Source organism: Scophthalmus maximus, chromosome 17 (genome assembly GCF_022379125.1).
Source record: "Scophthalmus maximus strain ysfricsl-2021 chromosome 17, ASM2237912v1, whole genome shotgun sequence".
NCBI classification, from domain to species: domain Eukaryota; kingdom Metazoa; phylum Chordata; class Actinopteri; order Pleuronectiformes; family Scophthalmidae; genus Scophthalmus; species Scophthalmus maximus.
In genome coordinates, this window is record NC_061531.1 from 17,111,315 (window position 1) to 17,124,390 (window position 13,076).

The 13,076-nt window shown below is 46.9% G+C and overlaps 2 protein-coding genes across 3 annotated transcripts; one reads left to right on the plus strand and one right to left on the minus strand.

Annotated features, from left to right (window-relative positions):
* Nucleotides 1–440: 440 nt before the first annotated feature.
* rundc1 (RUN domain containing 1) lies at nucleotides 441–6,629 on the plus strand. 2 transcript variants are annotated; one of them, XM_035614752.2, is made up of 6 exons: nucleotides 441–970; nucleotides 2,645–2,653; nucleotides 2,813–2,971; nucleotides 3,753–3,951; nucleotides 4,043–4,135; nucleotides 4,270–6,629. In XM_035614752.2, the coding sequence occupies exons 1-6, from the start codon at nucleotides 557–559 to the stop codon at nucleotides 5,130–5,132; spliced, it is 1,737 nt and encodes a 578-aa protein (XP_035470645.1). In that variant the 5' UTR covers nucleotides 441–556; the 3' UTR covers nucleotides 5,133–6,629. The 2 variants fall into 2 exon arrangements, with proteins under 2 accessions (XP_035470645.1, XP_035470646.1); XM_035614753.2 differs by lacking the exon at nucleotides 2,645–2,653.
* A 381-nt stretch (nucleotides 6,630–7,010) lies between these two features.
* fkbp10a (FKBP prolyl isomerase 10a) lies at nucleotides 7,011–12,811 on the minus strand. The gene is made up of 10 exons (XM_035614754.2): nucleotides 12,504–12,811; nucleotides 11,226–11,371; nucleotides 10,942–11,131; nucleotides 10,714–10,859; nucleotides 10,434–10,623; nucleotides 10,202–10,347; nucleotides 9,794–9,983; nucleotides 9,405–9,547; nucleotides 9,133–9,296; nucleotides 7,011–9,044 (listed from the first exon to the last, which is right to left on the minus strand). Exons 1-10 carry the CDS (start codon nucleotides 12,707–12,709, stop codon nucleotides 8,865–8,867), a joined length of 1,701 nt encoding a protein of 566 aa, XP_035470647.1. The 5' UTR covers nucleotides 12,710–12,811; the 3' UTR covers nucleotides 7,011–8,864.
* Between the last annotated feature and the right edge of the window lie 265 nt (nucleotides 12,812–13,076).

Genomic DNA, 13,076 nt, shown 5'->3' on the forward strand with positions numbered 1-13,076 from the left:
CCTCTCAAATCATTTGCCAATTATGAGGCATTCCCTTGCACAATTTTTTTTGTTAATTTCTGCCACATACATATTGAAAGTGTTCATTATATTAATTTTCGGAACTACAAAGGTTTAATGATGCTAAACATAGATATTAACAAGAGACAAGAGATGTGACAAATCTGATTAAAAAGATATTTAAATTAAAATAAATTGAAAACGATTGAGATTGGGAGGGAACGGCTTTTAATTCAAACTAAGGCTAGGATCATTTATGTTAAATCAGTAACTTTTAAAGATTTAAAATCATTTTAAAAGTCTAAAGGCAATCAAAAATATTTATACATAAAGATATGGATATGGAGGGGTTTTTTCATGTAATACGTATGCTTTTATTTTGAAGACTGTCGTACTTCACTTCCGGTGTTTTCCTGTTTCCAGTGTGACGTATGGTTCAGTCTTCCCAAGATGGCGCTACACCTGCTCCTCCGGCGCTGATCCCACCTGTTTTCTGCGCAACACACGGAAATAAAACATCTTTTTTTTTTCTCCATCGTCCCCCCCGGAAACAAACATGTCCACAGAGGAGCTGTCGGCCTCGGACAGCGAGGCCGTCGTGGCCGGCGCCGGGAAGCGATGGGCTCCGGTGGGCGCCGTGGCCAGTCCCGAGGAGGAGGAGCAGGGCCGCTGCGGGAGCGCCGGCCGGCCGACGCAGAGGCGCTCGTCGTCGGCGGCCGCCGACGGGGAAATGTCCGCGCGGCTGCGGACGCTGGAGGACGAGCAGCAGCTGCTGAACTCCTCGCTGCTCGCGCTCACCTCGCACTTCGCGCAGGTCCAGTTCCGGCTGAAGCAGATCGTCCACGCGCAGAGCGACGACAAGGAGCGGATGCTCGCCGAGCTGGAGGAGTTCGCGTTCCGCGGCTGCCCGCACGTGGTGGGCTGCCGCGCGCAGGACGCCGCCGCCGCCGCCGCGCAGCCGGAGAACTCGGTGAGCTCCAACACATCGGCCCTTTAGATTATGATGACATTCATGTGACCATGGATGGATTACAATGGGCCCCTGGCCACTGAGAGGTGTCCCCCTCGTACGGGACCCCCGGACTGAAAGAGAGACAAGAAATCACTGCACGTGTTGTTTGTTTATGGCTGGTTTCTATCTCTGTTGTCAGTGTGTTTTATTTAAACTGAGCTCTGAGATTTTAAAACATGAAATATTAACTGTCACTTTCACACTGAGGCTGTGGTCCAGGGGCCCCCCGGACCCCCCAGGGGCCCCCGCACCTGTCTGTGCCCAGTATTAGAGGCTCATTCTTATTATTACATCGTCTTAGTATGTAGTGGCTGCAACTAACGATTCTTTTCATAATCCATTAATCTGTCGATGTAGCTGTTTGGTCCTTAAAATGTCGTAAATACTTCTAAGACAATGTTTTTGTTTTGTCCACACACAGAAGATATGCAGTTTACTGTCACAGAGGAGCGAAGAAACCAGAAAATATTCACATTTAAGAAGCTGAAATTAGAGCATTTTGACTTTTTTCATTTATAAAAACTACTTGAGTCGATTATCAAAATAGTTGGCGATTGATTTAGTAGTCGATTACTAATCGATTAACTGTTTTAGTTCTACTTAGTATGGATTTGGGACTGTAGTGTAGTGTTCCCATTTGTGTGTGTGTTGACTAATTGATCGTGTGTGTGTGTGTGTGTGTGTGTGTGTGTGTGTGTGTGTGTTGACTAATTGATCATTGAGCCGACAGAATAATAAACTATTCTGATTATTGATTAATTGTTATGTTTTGAGTCAAAACATAACAATTAATCAATTATCAGAAAACTGGACCGTTTTCTGGTTCCAGCCTGTTATTTGTTCAGATTCGCTGCTTTAGTCTTTGTCTTCTGCGACGGACAACTGTATATTTTTTTTTAATTCATGATATTTATGAGTTGTGGTAATGCCAGTCAGATGAATCAGCTGTCAGCTGGACACTTAGTTGTGTCACTCCGATACACAGATGTGGATGCGCAGGTAAACATACGGTGTCACACACACATGCACGGTGGCTCTTAAACCTGGTCACACACGTTGACATGTTTCGCCTCAGTGAGGTTTCCGAATTAAAAGCGCGCTGCTGCTGGTTGCGTCACACTGGAGGCTGCTGCTGCGCCAACCTCTGTTCTGTTCCCAGGCGAGATCTCTTATCTCTGGTGGAAAATGTCTCGCTCTGCCGTGTGTGTGTGTGTGTGTGTGTGTGTGTGTGTGTGTGTGTGTGTGTGTGTGTGTGTGTGTGTGTGTGTGTGTGTGTGTGTGTGTGTGTGTGTGTGTGTGTGTGTGTGTGTGTGTGTGTGTGTGTGTGTGTGTGTGTGTGTGTGTGTGTGAGACTCACCGTGCCGCCACAATGAAAATTACTCCGGCAGATATTTAACTATTTCAATACATGCCTCTGTGTACACAGCGGTGGTGGAGCGAACCTGCTTTGCTCCTCCTGACATTGTTTGCCCTCAGCGGCCTCTTCACATTGAGTCGAAGAGCTGAAGCAGAAGCTCGACCCCCCTCGGCGTTGTTAAAAAATGCGACATGACATCATTTTTCTCATCATACATCCCCGACCTAAAGTTCTTCTTATTCATTTTCTCCCCTGTCACACGCGTTTACCTTCAGGGGGATCTGGTGAGTATGACACCCGACGTGTCGTTGACAGTTGTTTTTTGTTTGTGTTTGTGTGAATGTTGTGACTCAGGGATATATGTAATTTATAGCTGACCACCATATGATCCCTCCACTCAAGTGTCAATCATTGTGTGTGTGTGTGTGTGCTTCTCCCGTCAGACTGAGAGGGAGAAGAGGGAACGCCTGGAGGCCCAGAGGGAAAAACAGAAGGATCTCATTTTCCAGCTGAAGACCCAGCTGGACGACCTGGAGCACTTTGCCTACCAGGAGGGCAGCTACGACTCGCTGCCGCAGTCCATTGTCATGGAGAGGCAGAAGGTGAGGACGGGGGGGGGGGAGTACAACAGTCGCCATTGGAGGAAACTCTTAGTCTAAGATTAAATAATGATTATAACATCCCGAATTTAAGGCCCACACTAATCTACATGTCTCCTCTTCGTCTGTTAGGTTGAGCACATAAGGAAGTGTTTACCTGTTTCAGATCAGGTGCAACGAGTCAAACGTCTGTTCTCTAAATGCTTCAGGCTGTTTGATGTTGTGTCTCCTTCTTTTGTAGTAGTATTACTTCCTTCTTTTAAAGAAAGTGTTTCCCCCGTGAGAAGTTTGCCCCTAGAGTGCGAAGCTGTTTGGAGCCAACTCTCACATGTCAAAGGATGGAGCTTGTCAGTAATATTATCATAGATAACGTATTAAAGGACAATGTGGAAACAATATGACACTAGCTTCAGATAAATACTTCTGATATTCTACTCTGCTCTGAAGCAAACGGCAGACAGACACAGTCAGAGTCCAGCTGGTGAACATAGTGGAGCAGATGTTTCCCTCTGGAGGTGGTGGAGGAGACCAAAAACGGAGTTAAAATAGACGGAATATTGGAATTATTAGCCAATATTTAACGGGTTCCTTATCGGCCCATGTCCCATCCTTCCACCAAGGTTTTTGGAAATCTGTTCAGTAGTTTTTGCACAATTCTGCTACCAAGCAAACGGGCAGGGGTGCAAAAAAAACCTTGTTTTCAAACAAAAAAAAATGTGTAGTCCAACGATGTGACCTACAGGAAGTGTAACCTTCAACCTTTTGACCCTTTTTTTGCTTCCAGGTCATCATCGACGAGTTGATCAAAAAGCTTGACGTGAACCTGAACGAGGACATCGGGAACCTGTCGCCCGAGGAGCTCAGGCAGAGAGTGGACGCAGCCATCGCTCAGATCGTGAACCCGGCCCGAGTCAAGGAGCAGCTGGTGGACCAGCTCAAGACCCAGATCAGGGACCTGGAGATGTTCATCAACTTCATCCAGGGTAAACACAAACGAAACAAAAACGTGGATTATGAGCATTTGTTTGCACGTCATTAAAATTTGTTTAATGCGAAACCCTTTCTTCAAAAAAGACGAGGTGGGGAATCCTCTCTTGTCGGATGGAAACAACCAGCAGCCACGAGCGACAGGAGCCAACTCCAGGACTCCTGGGGTGAAGAGGAAAGGTCAGTCAGTTCCTATCATATCTTTGTCTCTGTCTGAATCATTTTATTTAAATTTGAAGATTTATTCACTGGAAAGATCTTAGATCTCCAATCCCTGCCTTCCGATCTAAGTCTGTTCTGACGTCTCCCTGCAGTGGACCCCGAACAGGCGCAGAAGATGCGGGAGACGGGCCTGCAGCTGATCCAGAAGGCCCTCGCCGTGCTGCAGATCTTCGCCGCGAGCCAGTTTGGCTGCGCGACCGGACGCGTCCCCCCGAGCATGTGGCCCCAGGACTATGCGCCGCAGGACTACGGGCCCCTGCTGCAGCGGCTGGAGGCAGCCGTGGACAAAGTGCGAGTGCTGGGCTCGTACAGACGGCCGTCCCTCGAGCACGTCGTCAACTACACCAGCAACTCGTCCCTGGGGCCCCGGGACGAGCTGACGGCGTCCGTGCGCAAGGAGCTGGCGATCGCTCTCAAAGACTTGCTGGCCCACGGCCTCTTCTCGCCCTCTCAGACCATGAGCTTGGTGCTGGCGCCCATCTCCTGCCTGCTGCCGTACAGACCCGACCCGCAGACCATGCACCCGTGGGAACTCTTCGTCAAATACTACCACTCCAAAAACGGGAAGGCCTTTGTGGAGACGCCGGCCCGTCAGCTCTCGCAGTCCTTCAGGCTGCCGCTGGGCGGCGGCCCGGTGACCGTGACCCCTAAACAGTCCCTGCTGTGGGCCGTCCACACTGTGCTGAAGGAGCACGGACGCTTCAAGCGGGGGCCGGACACGGAGTTCAAAGCGCTGGTGTGCATGGCTCTGAACGAGCAGCGGCTGGTGTCGTGGCTCAACCTGCTGTGCAAGTCCGGCACCCTGATACACCCGCACTACCAGGCCTGGAGCTACATGGCCCAGACGGGCTTCGAGGGGGCCCTGCGCATCCTGGGCCGCATCAGCCACCTGAAGTTCAACCTCCCAGTGGACCTGGCCGTGCGGCAGCTCAAGAACATCAAGGACGCCTTCTGAGGAGGCGACACCACGTCCACGAAAAAAGTATGAAATTCATTCGAAGAAGTATTTTATCCGCTCAACCACACACACCTCCTCCAACCTGCATTCAGACGCATGTCCTTCAAGTAGGTCACGTTTTAAAAGGTCATTTAAGCGGAAATCTACAGCACATGCATGGATGATTATGTTGTTTGAGCTTCAGCCGTATGAAACGATAATAATCTGCATATTTGTTTTAGATGCCAAAATCGACGAGAAGACAATGTTACTCGTACTGTAAACCTGCCTGAGGGCGGAGCTTGTGATGACTTCCTCTTTAGTTGAGCCTGCGTGACCTTAGCGACCTGTGCTCCTCATACAGTATCATACCCCCCCCCGTGTATATGACGGTGCCGTGAGATTTGTACAGTAATTATTACTGTAAAGTGGCTGAAAGTAAAGACAATCTTGGAAGAAAGAAAAAAACATTTCTCGATACTGTGGCTTCAACACAGTAGCCAAGAGCTTGTGGTGTGTCGGTCCTGGTGCCGCTCCGTTCTTCTTCTTTTTTTTCCGTGGACCGAATTGTTCCGGTGGTGAATCCCATTGTAGCAGACGGGTTGATTGTAACAGTTTCCATCGGGGTACGTGAAGTTAAAAAAGTCGCCTACGATTATGCAGTTTGTGCTCTCGACTCCATTTGAAACCTCTTGAAGTTGTTGTCGGTCTTTTGCACGTTTTGCGTTTTCAGTTTGCGTGAAACATTTGGACCCTGTATGAAGTTGCTGCTGCTCCACGTACAGTTACGATGAACTGACGAGAGATTTCGTACGATGCCAAGTTTATTTCGCGATGTCAAAGTTTACATCCAGCATTTAAATCAAATGATTGTAGTTTGGTTTTTATTCCCGTAATTAGTTTTTTATGTTCATGTCGACAGCGGAGTTGCATGAATCATATCTTTAAATACTGAAAGTACAAACCCTAGATGCCGTTAAACTTAAGTTATTTTATATACTTGCTGTCCTTTTTTTCCTTCCGTTCGTAGTGATGACACGTCAGCGTGTCAGACGAGGGAGAGCTGATAAAAGCTGGGGTGATAAAAAACCTGATCTCTGACTCACGCTCGGCGCGTTATTTTATCTTGTTTATTTTACGTACTACTGTTCATACTGTGCAATGCTGTCGTTTCCTTATGCTTTCCCCCGTTATGTTGTGATTTATGCGACCAGACCTTTTATTTATTTATTTGACGGCATGTTTTTAGCTCGACACTGAAGTGGGTGAGAACATATCACAACACTGTAACTGTAGCTGTCCGAGGCCGGGATACAACCGTGGATACACTGGATGATTTAAATTATGTATTTAAATTATTTTTAATATTATTGTTTATTTTTATTTAATCACTTTGATTATAAGTATGTATATAATATATTGGGAGATATGAACTGTGCTCTTTGTTTTTATATATCGTGTTTAATGCGTAGTCACAGCTGTAAATACATTAAACATAATAAATTATGTTTACGAGTCTTTGTCCTTTGAAGAATATCTTGGCGGTCAAGTGATGTATGAGATCAACGTGTTATTACAAAGACACTGTATCGAGACAGATCAGGGTTACATTTTCGTTTGTTGCATCAATGCGGTTCGATTCATGTTCACCCAAAATAAACCTTCTGATTGGTCGTCAGTCAGCCAAGTGAACAAACGCTGGAAAGTCGAGTGGGGGCTCAAGGGTCGGCAGCGCCCCCTACGGGCGCGGGTCTGGAACTGCAATGCAACAGTTTACTGAACAAACCTGCACTTCCTGTGTGAACTGTCCACATATCTGAATAATGTAGTGCTTTGACGTTGCCGTCGCAGCAGCTCGGATCAAGACTGTGACAAGAATAGAGAAGGACGAGGTGGTAGCTCACAAAAAAAACATGAGTGATTTATTTACAAATAGAGAAATTTGACCTAGAATCATTACGGTTCGACATCGGACAAAATGCAACAACGGGAAACAACACTGGTCACATGGGGAGAGGGAACTGCTGGACGAAGGAGGCTTTTCATGATAACGGGGACACCTAGTGTCCGGGCGGAGTGTCGTCCCAACACAGCATGTTGGTGTTGTCAAATAAAATTTTGGCCATTAAAATGAACACAAAAATCTTAAATATTACGCTGCTGCTCTTGATTTAATGATGTTGTTCTAAAAAAAAACTATCTCAGCATTTCCAACCCTGACTGACCGGCAGCATCCCTGCGCTCTGAGCAGCTGGTAGAGTAAGAGAAGGATGAATCTTATTAACGTTGAAACTTTGGTTTCACCTCATTAAACTGGATCACATAAACCAAACCAAACATTCATAATATGGTTTAAATCTGAGCTTTAGATGAACATCCCAGAAAGATAAAAGATTCAAAGAAACATATCTGTAATGCAATATTCAAGGCTTATTAATACACTGAACATAAATTTATTGCAGTCTAGTTTTCAATGTGGAGCAAGAGTTTTTAAAAGTTATTAAATCTTTGTGCAACGATAATCTAAGGAATTAAAAGAGTAATCCTTATATACTGATGGATGATTCTGATTCATTTGTTGAGCATGTGACAGTTTACTCCAGAAATATGATTTGAGGGCGAATTTTTTTTTAACACTTCTTCAATTAGCAAAAAAGTGTTCAAGTACTTCGTAGTTTTATTAACAGTGACATTGTTTATTCAGTGGAACACATAACCAACTTTGTATATTCCAATATGAAATATCATTAATAAATAGCTGCTATTTGGCCCCTCGACACATTGACTCATGGTAGTTTTACATTTCCTTTTAGTAGTTTTCACCCGTTATAGTTATTTTACGTGCCATTAAAGTACGGGTGTATCTCTTTTTACTTGCTTTGTTTCTTTTTATTCATTGAACATCTTCCCTTATTCATTTAATATCTCCATTTTGTAGTTTTATGTTTCTTTCCTTCTTTGGAAGTTGGTTTAACTTAACTTCAGCCATTTTTCATGTCATGTTTTAGTTATTTTACATCTTGTTTTATTAGTTTTTACTTCTTTTTTAGGTGCTAAACGTCTCTTAAGTCATTTAATGTTTGTTTTTTAGTTATTCTACCTTTCTTTAGTCACACACACACATTCAACATCTCTTTTGATATCTCTATTTAGTGGCTTTATCCTTCTGTCTTTTCTCAGAGGGAGCATGCCCTAGGAAACCCCATTAATTACTTCTTACCACTTGTTTGCTATACCATATCCTTGTGGAATGTGATATCATTAATAGTCCTATCATTGAAATTAAAAAAACAAATATAAGTCTGTGTTAGTGTGAGGCACAACATTGTCACCATCTGGCAAATTCATACAGAATGGTACATACTGGAACATGGGCCCCGCCCAAAGGTTTTTAAAGTCGTTTTTAAGTTAGGCCTTAATTGTGTTTCCTCAGTGTTATTCATATTTTTCACATTTTCAAACACTTGTTTCCTGCACACAACCAATATATATATAAATAAAGATAGATATTTTTTCATACAGATATTTTCTGGTGCCGTCAGCTTGGTTCTACTGCAGTAGGTGTGAGGTATCATTTATATATTTTAATGGGATCTACGAAGGCAAACTAACTTTAAATCAAAGCGTTTCAACATCTGAAACATTCTCAAAATGGCGGCGCCGACAAAGTTGCTAAGACGACAGAATGACCTCAGCCAGTGCAGGCGGGCCCCGTCTCTCGCCGCCACTGACCCGACTCTCCGTCGCCCCTTAAAGCTCATCTCGTCTCACTTCTTCGTCCTCCTGCTGCTCCAGCTCATCTTCCACGATCTTGCCGTCTGCGTTGCGGTCCTGGTTGTTGAACATGTCCCTGATGATGCTGTCGGCGTCCACCCCCGGCCGGAGCCGCCCGTTGCCCTCTTTAACTTGGATCATGATGAAGGACGAAAACTACGAGAAAAACAGGGAGTTGGGATATTGCCGTTAAAAACGATTTGCTCTGCTTTTAGGTCATTTAAGCAAAATTGTTCCGCCCTACCTCCTCTAGAGGGACCTCTTTGTCCCCATTGAGGTCCATGGCAGGAAAGAGGGGGTCGGGTCCGTCTCCGAGCCACACGAACATGTAGCCCTCGGGCACTCCCTTCTGCAGCTGCACCAACTCCAGCTCAAAGAAGAGCACGGCGCTCCCGGGGACTCCTCCGGCTGGAAAACCAAGAGGAGAGAAACTTGTGAGAAGTTTGGGGTGAAAAGAAGAAGAAAAAAAAAAGGTTTGCGTGCTGAACGTGGTCCGCGCAGTTTCCGACGACTGACCTCCGTCTTCACCGTGCCCCCAGTGGGGAGGAACGACCACCTCCCTCCTCTCCCCCGCGCACATGCCGCCTAAACCCCTCTCCAGACCGAGGATCACCTGGTCCGCTCCCAGCGTCGTGGTGGAGGGCGAGTCGAACTGTTCCCTGGAAAGTGACACACGCAAAACGTGTTACCGTTCGTATAGAAGGAATTTAAAGCAAATGCGAACTAAACTACACTTTCCCATGTATCAACACCTCTGGGCCATGCAAGCGTACATGCTGTCGTATGACATTTGCAGTTCCAGGGCCGCTGAAATCTGTCAGACAGGGAGCCAGAAATGATTCCATGCATGAACCGGGAGGAGAGAAGGATGCAGTGCGGCAGTGCGAACAGCAGGGGGGGCTCACGAGGAGTACAGCAGGGTGCCGTCCATCAGGGAGCAGTTGTAGCGATACTGAATCAGGTCGTCGGCCTCGCTCGTCACTTTGCAGTCCTGAGGCTTGTGGGTGACTTTAATCTCCACCGGGTCCTTGGGGTTGTGGAAATCGATGACGTGGATGTCAAAGACCAGCACAGCGGAGCCGGGAATGAGTTCTCCTGCAGCCGGAGAAAGAAATAAAAAACAGGGCAGTGTAACTGACGTAACGAAGACTGATCAGAAACGGAAAACTTGCCAACATAAAGGATGCATGGAGGTATGTGGGTAGTGACGGTTACATCGTTTGAAACGGACAAATCTCTTTTCGTACATGAAGGTAGCATAAATTAGCCTTTTAGTGGTTTTGCTTTTTCATAGAAGCATTCATCGAACTCACCAACGCCGTCTTCACCATACGCCAGGTGAGGCGGGACCGTTATCCTCCTCTTCTCGCCCATGCACAGCCCCTGCAGTGCCTTGTCCATCCCTCGGATCACGTATCCCATCCCGACGTACGTGTTGTACGTGCTGTTCCGCTGGTAGCTGCGAGAAGAAATGGGAGTCGGCTTTAATTTTCCTTTTTATTCCCCCCCCGCTTTCAGAGACGGGAGAGGGCGCACAGGGTTTACCTCGAGTCGAAGGCCGTGCCGTCCTGGAAGGTTCCGTTGTAGTGGTAGCGGATGTAGTCGCCGGTCGCCGTCCTGCGCGCGCAGCCTTCGGGCGCCTCCTTCACCACCACGATCAGATCGTCTTTGGGGTTGAACACGTCGATCAGCAGCACCTCAAACACCAGCGTGGCCTGCGGAGGCACCAGAGTTCCTGTTTGGAGGGGAAGGGGGAAAAAAAGACGCTCACAGTCTGCAGGTCCATACACAAGCCTTGGCCGTGTTGAATATCGCTACTCAGTACCATGGCCTTCCTCTCCGTACGCCAGGAAGGGCGGGACGAAGACGGTCCGTCTCTCGCCGACACACATGCCCAGGAGACCCTCGTCCATCCCTTTGATGAGGTCGCCCTGTCCCAGGTAGGTGTCATAGGTCGTATTCCTCGAGTAACTGAGATTAAACACAGTTCAAACGTCTTGAGAAAGCGCAGACACGCACACAGGTGATGGTGGGAAGACTCTGTGGCGCTCACCTGGAGTCGAAGGCCACGCCGGACAGCAGGGTGCCGTTGTAGTGGTAGCGGACAAAATCCGACGCGGCGGTGGTGCGTTTGCAGCTCTTGGGTTTGTACAGTGTGCGGATCTCGACCTTGTCCTCGGTGTTCCATATGTCCAGCAGGAGAACGTCATAGACCAGCACGGCGTCAGCGGGGATTACGCCACCTTGTCAGGACAAAGGAAGCACAAGACCGTCATAAAGTAGCACACGGGGACAGGTCACCGGCGAAGGAGTCTAGGGTCGTCGTCTTCATCAGACCTGTTCCGACGCTTCCGAAGGCCAAGTGCGGGGGGACCGTGATCCTCCTGCGCTCGTTGACGCACATGCCCCGGAGGCCGCGGTCCATCCCCGCGATGAGGCTGCCCAGGCCGACCTGGCTGACGAAAGCTTTGCCTCGGTCATGACTGTGGAAATGAAATGGGAGGTAGGGGTCAACGAGAAGCCACCTAAAGTAGAAATGTCTAAACAGCTGCTCTCATACACACTGAGGGGGCTGTATGTGAGCATGTAAATGTCAGCAAATGTTGCTCCGGATATTTTCCTTTAAGCCCCTAAGAAACGTTTTCCAAGAATGTGTGCATTGAAGTTGACTACTACTAAAAGACAAATCACCCCATGGGGTGATTAAGATAATCCATCATCCATCTATGGCCTTATAATGATTAACAATTTTTATACTAGAGTCAAAATGATTGTACAAAATGATTTTTAGATTTTTGATTTTGAACTGGCAACAGACATGTTGGTATCGGGGGTTTGTTAAACAATACGAAAACTTTTATTTCACAGAATAAATAATGCAGAAAAGATGTGTTTGCATTTGGATGTTATTGTCACATTACATTACATACTGCTACATTAAGTTATTTAAAAATGAGGTTTATGGTTGAACTGTAAAATATCAAGCCTTAATTACATTTCTTTGTCATGAGGGTTTGATAACACCACCGTATTTTAAAAAAATACTTATTACATACTAGCCGATATATATATGGGTATTGGCGCGTAAATTCATATCGCTCTTATACATTTTATTTTGAAAACCAAGGGGTGGTTTGACACCACAAGGCAACAAATATCCAGCAGCTTATCAAAGAAAAACTCCTCCTCCTCATCCTCCTCCTCATCATCATCATCATCATCTCCCAACCACAGTTCATTCCTGAACACTGTTTCGCCTCGAAAACAAAAACATGCCCCCCCCCCCCCCCCCCCCCCCAGATTGACAGATTATCAGATCATGCCCATGACACTGACACGTCTGCAGATCTGATCTCAGCTGCAGTCTCCAAGAGATTCTCTCTGCAGTTGCTGCCTCCTACATGCTTCATTCCATTCTCTTTATAAACTCTGTGCAATTTCAAATGCGCGAGAAACACTCATCTCTCTGCAGCAGGGATTCATTCACACGCCGATGTTTTCACGGTAACATCGGAATCGGACTCGCGACCGACGCTGCTGCTTTCCCCCACTTCAAACACCAAGTCCGGGAACTATAGTTCAACATGTGCGAGCGACGGTGTTCTCGGTTCTCACCTGGAGTCAAACTTCTGTCCGTCCGCGAAGAAAGTGCCGTTGAAGTGATATCGGACGAAGTCCCCCGTCTCCACGTCCCGGGGACAATGTCGCGGTAGATCGAACCGGTCCACGGCGACGTCCAGCAACGGCTCGGCGCCGCTGCGGCTGACGGCGGCCGCGCGGAGGACGAGCAGCAAAAGCGCGGATCTCCTCAGCGAATCCATCCGGAAGCTCGGACCGGCAGCGAGGGGGCACGAGGCGGCCGGAGTGGAGAGAGGAGCGCCCCGGTCCCGCGACAAGCCCCGCGACGGCGCGAGGCAAGCGTGATGGAAGGAGGCGCGCTACTTCCGGTCGCGTGTTTCAAAATAAAATGAATCAAAGTCAAATCATTTATGAAGGGGGGGCAAAAAATCTATCAGACCTTATTTTGTATAGCACATTTCCATATAAAAAGTGTGAAACAAAATGCTTTACATAATTAAAATGATTTTTTTTTTAAAAAACAATATCCCACCCAGCTCATCCATCATAATAAATCTCGTAAATTTGAAATGAGGATTCACCAAAGGCAGGTAAACAAAGAAAGATTTT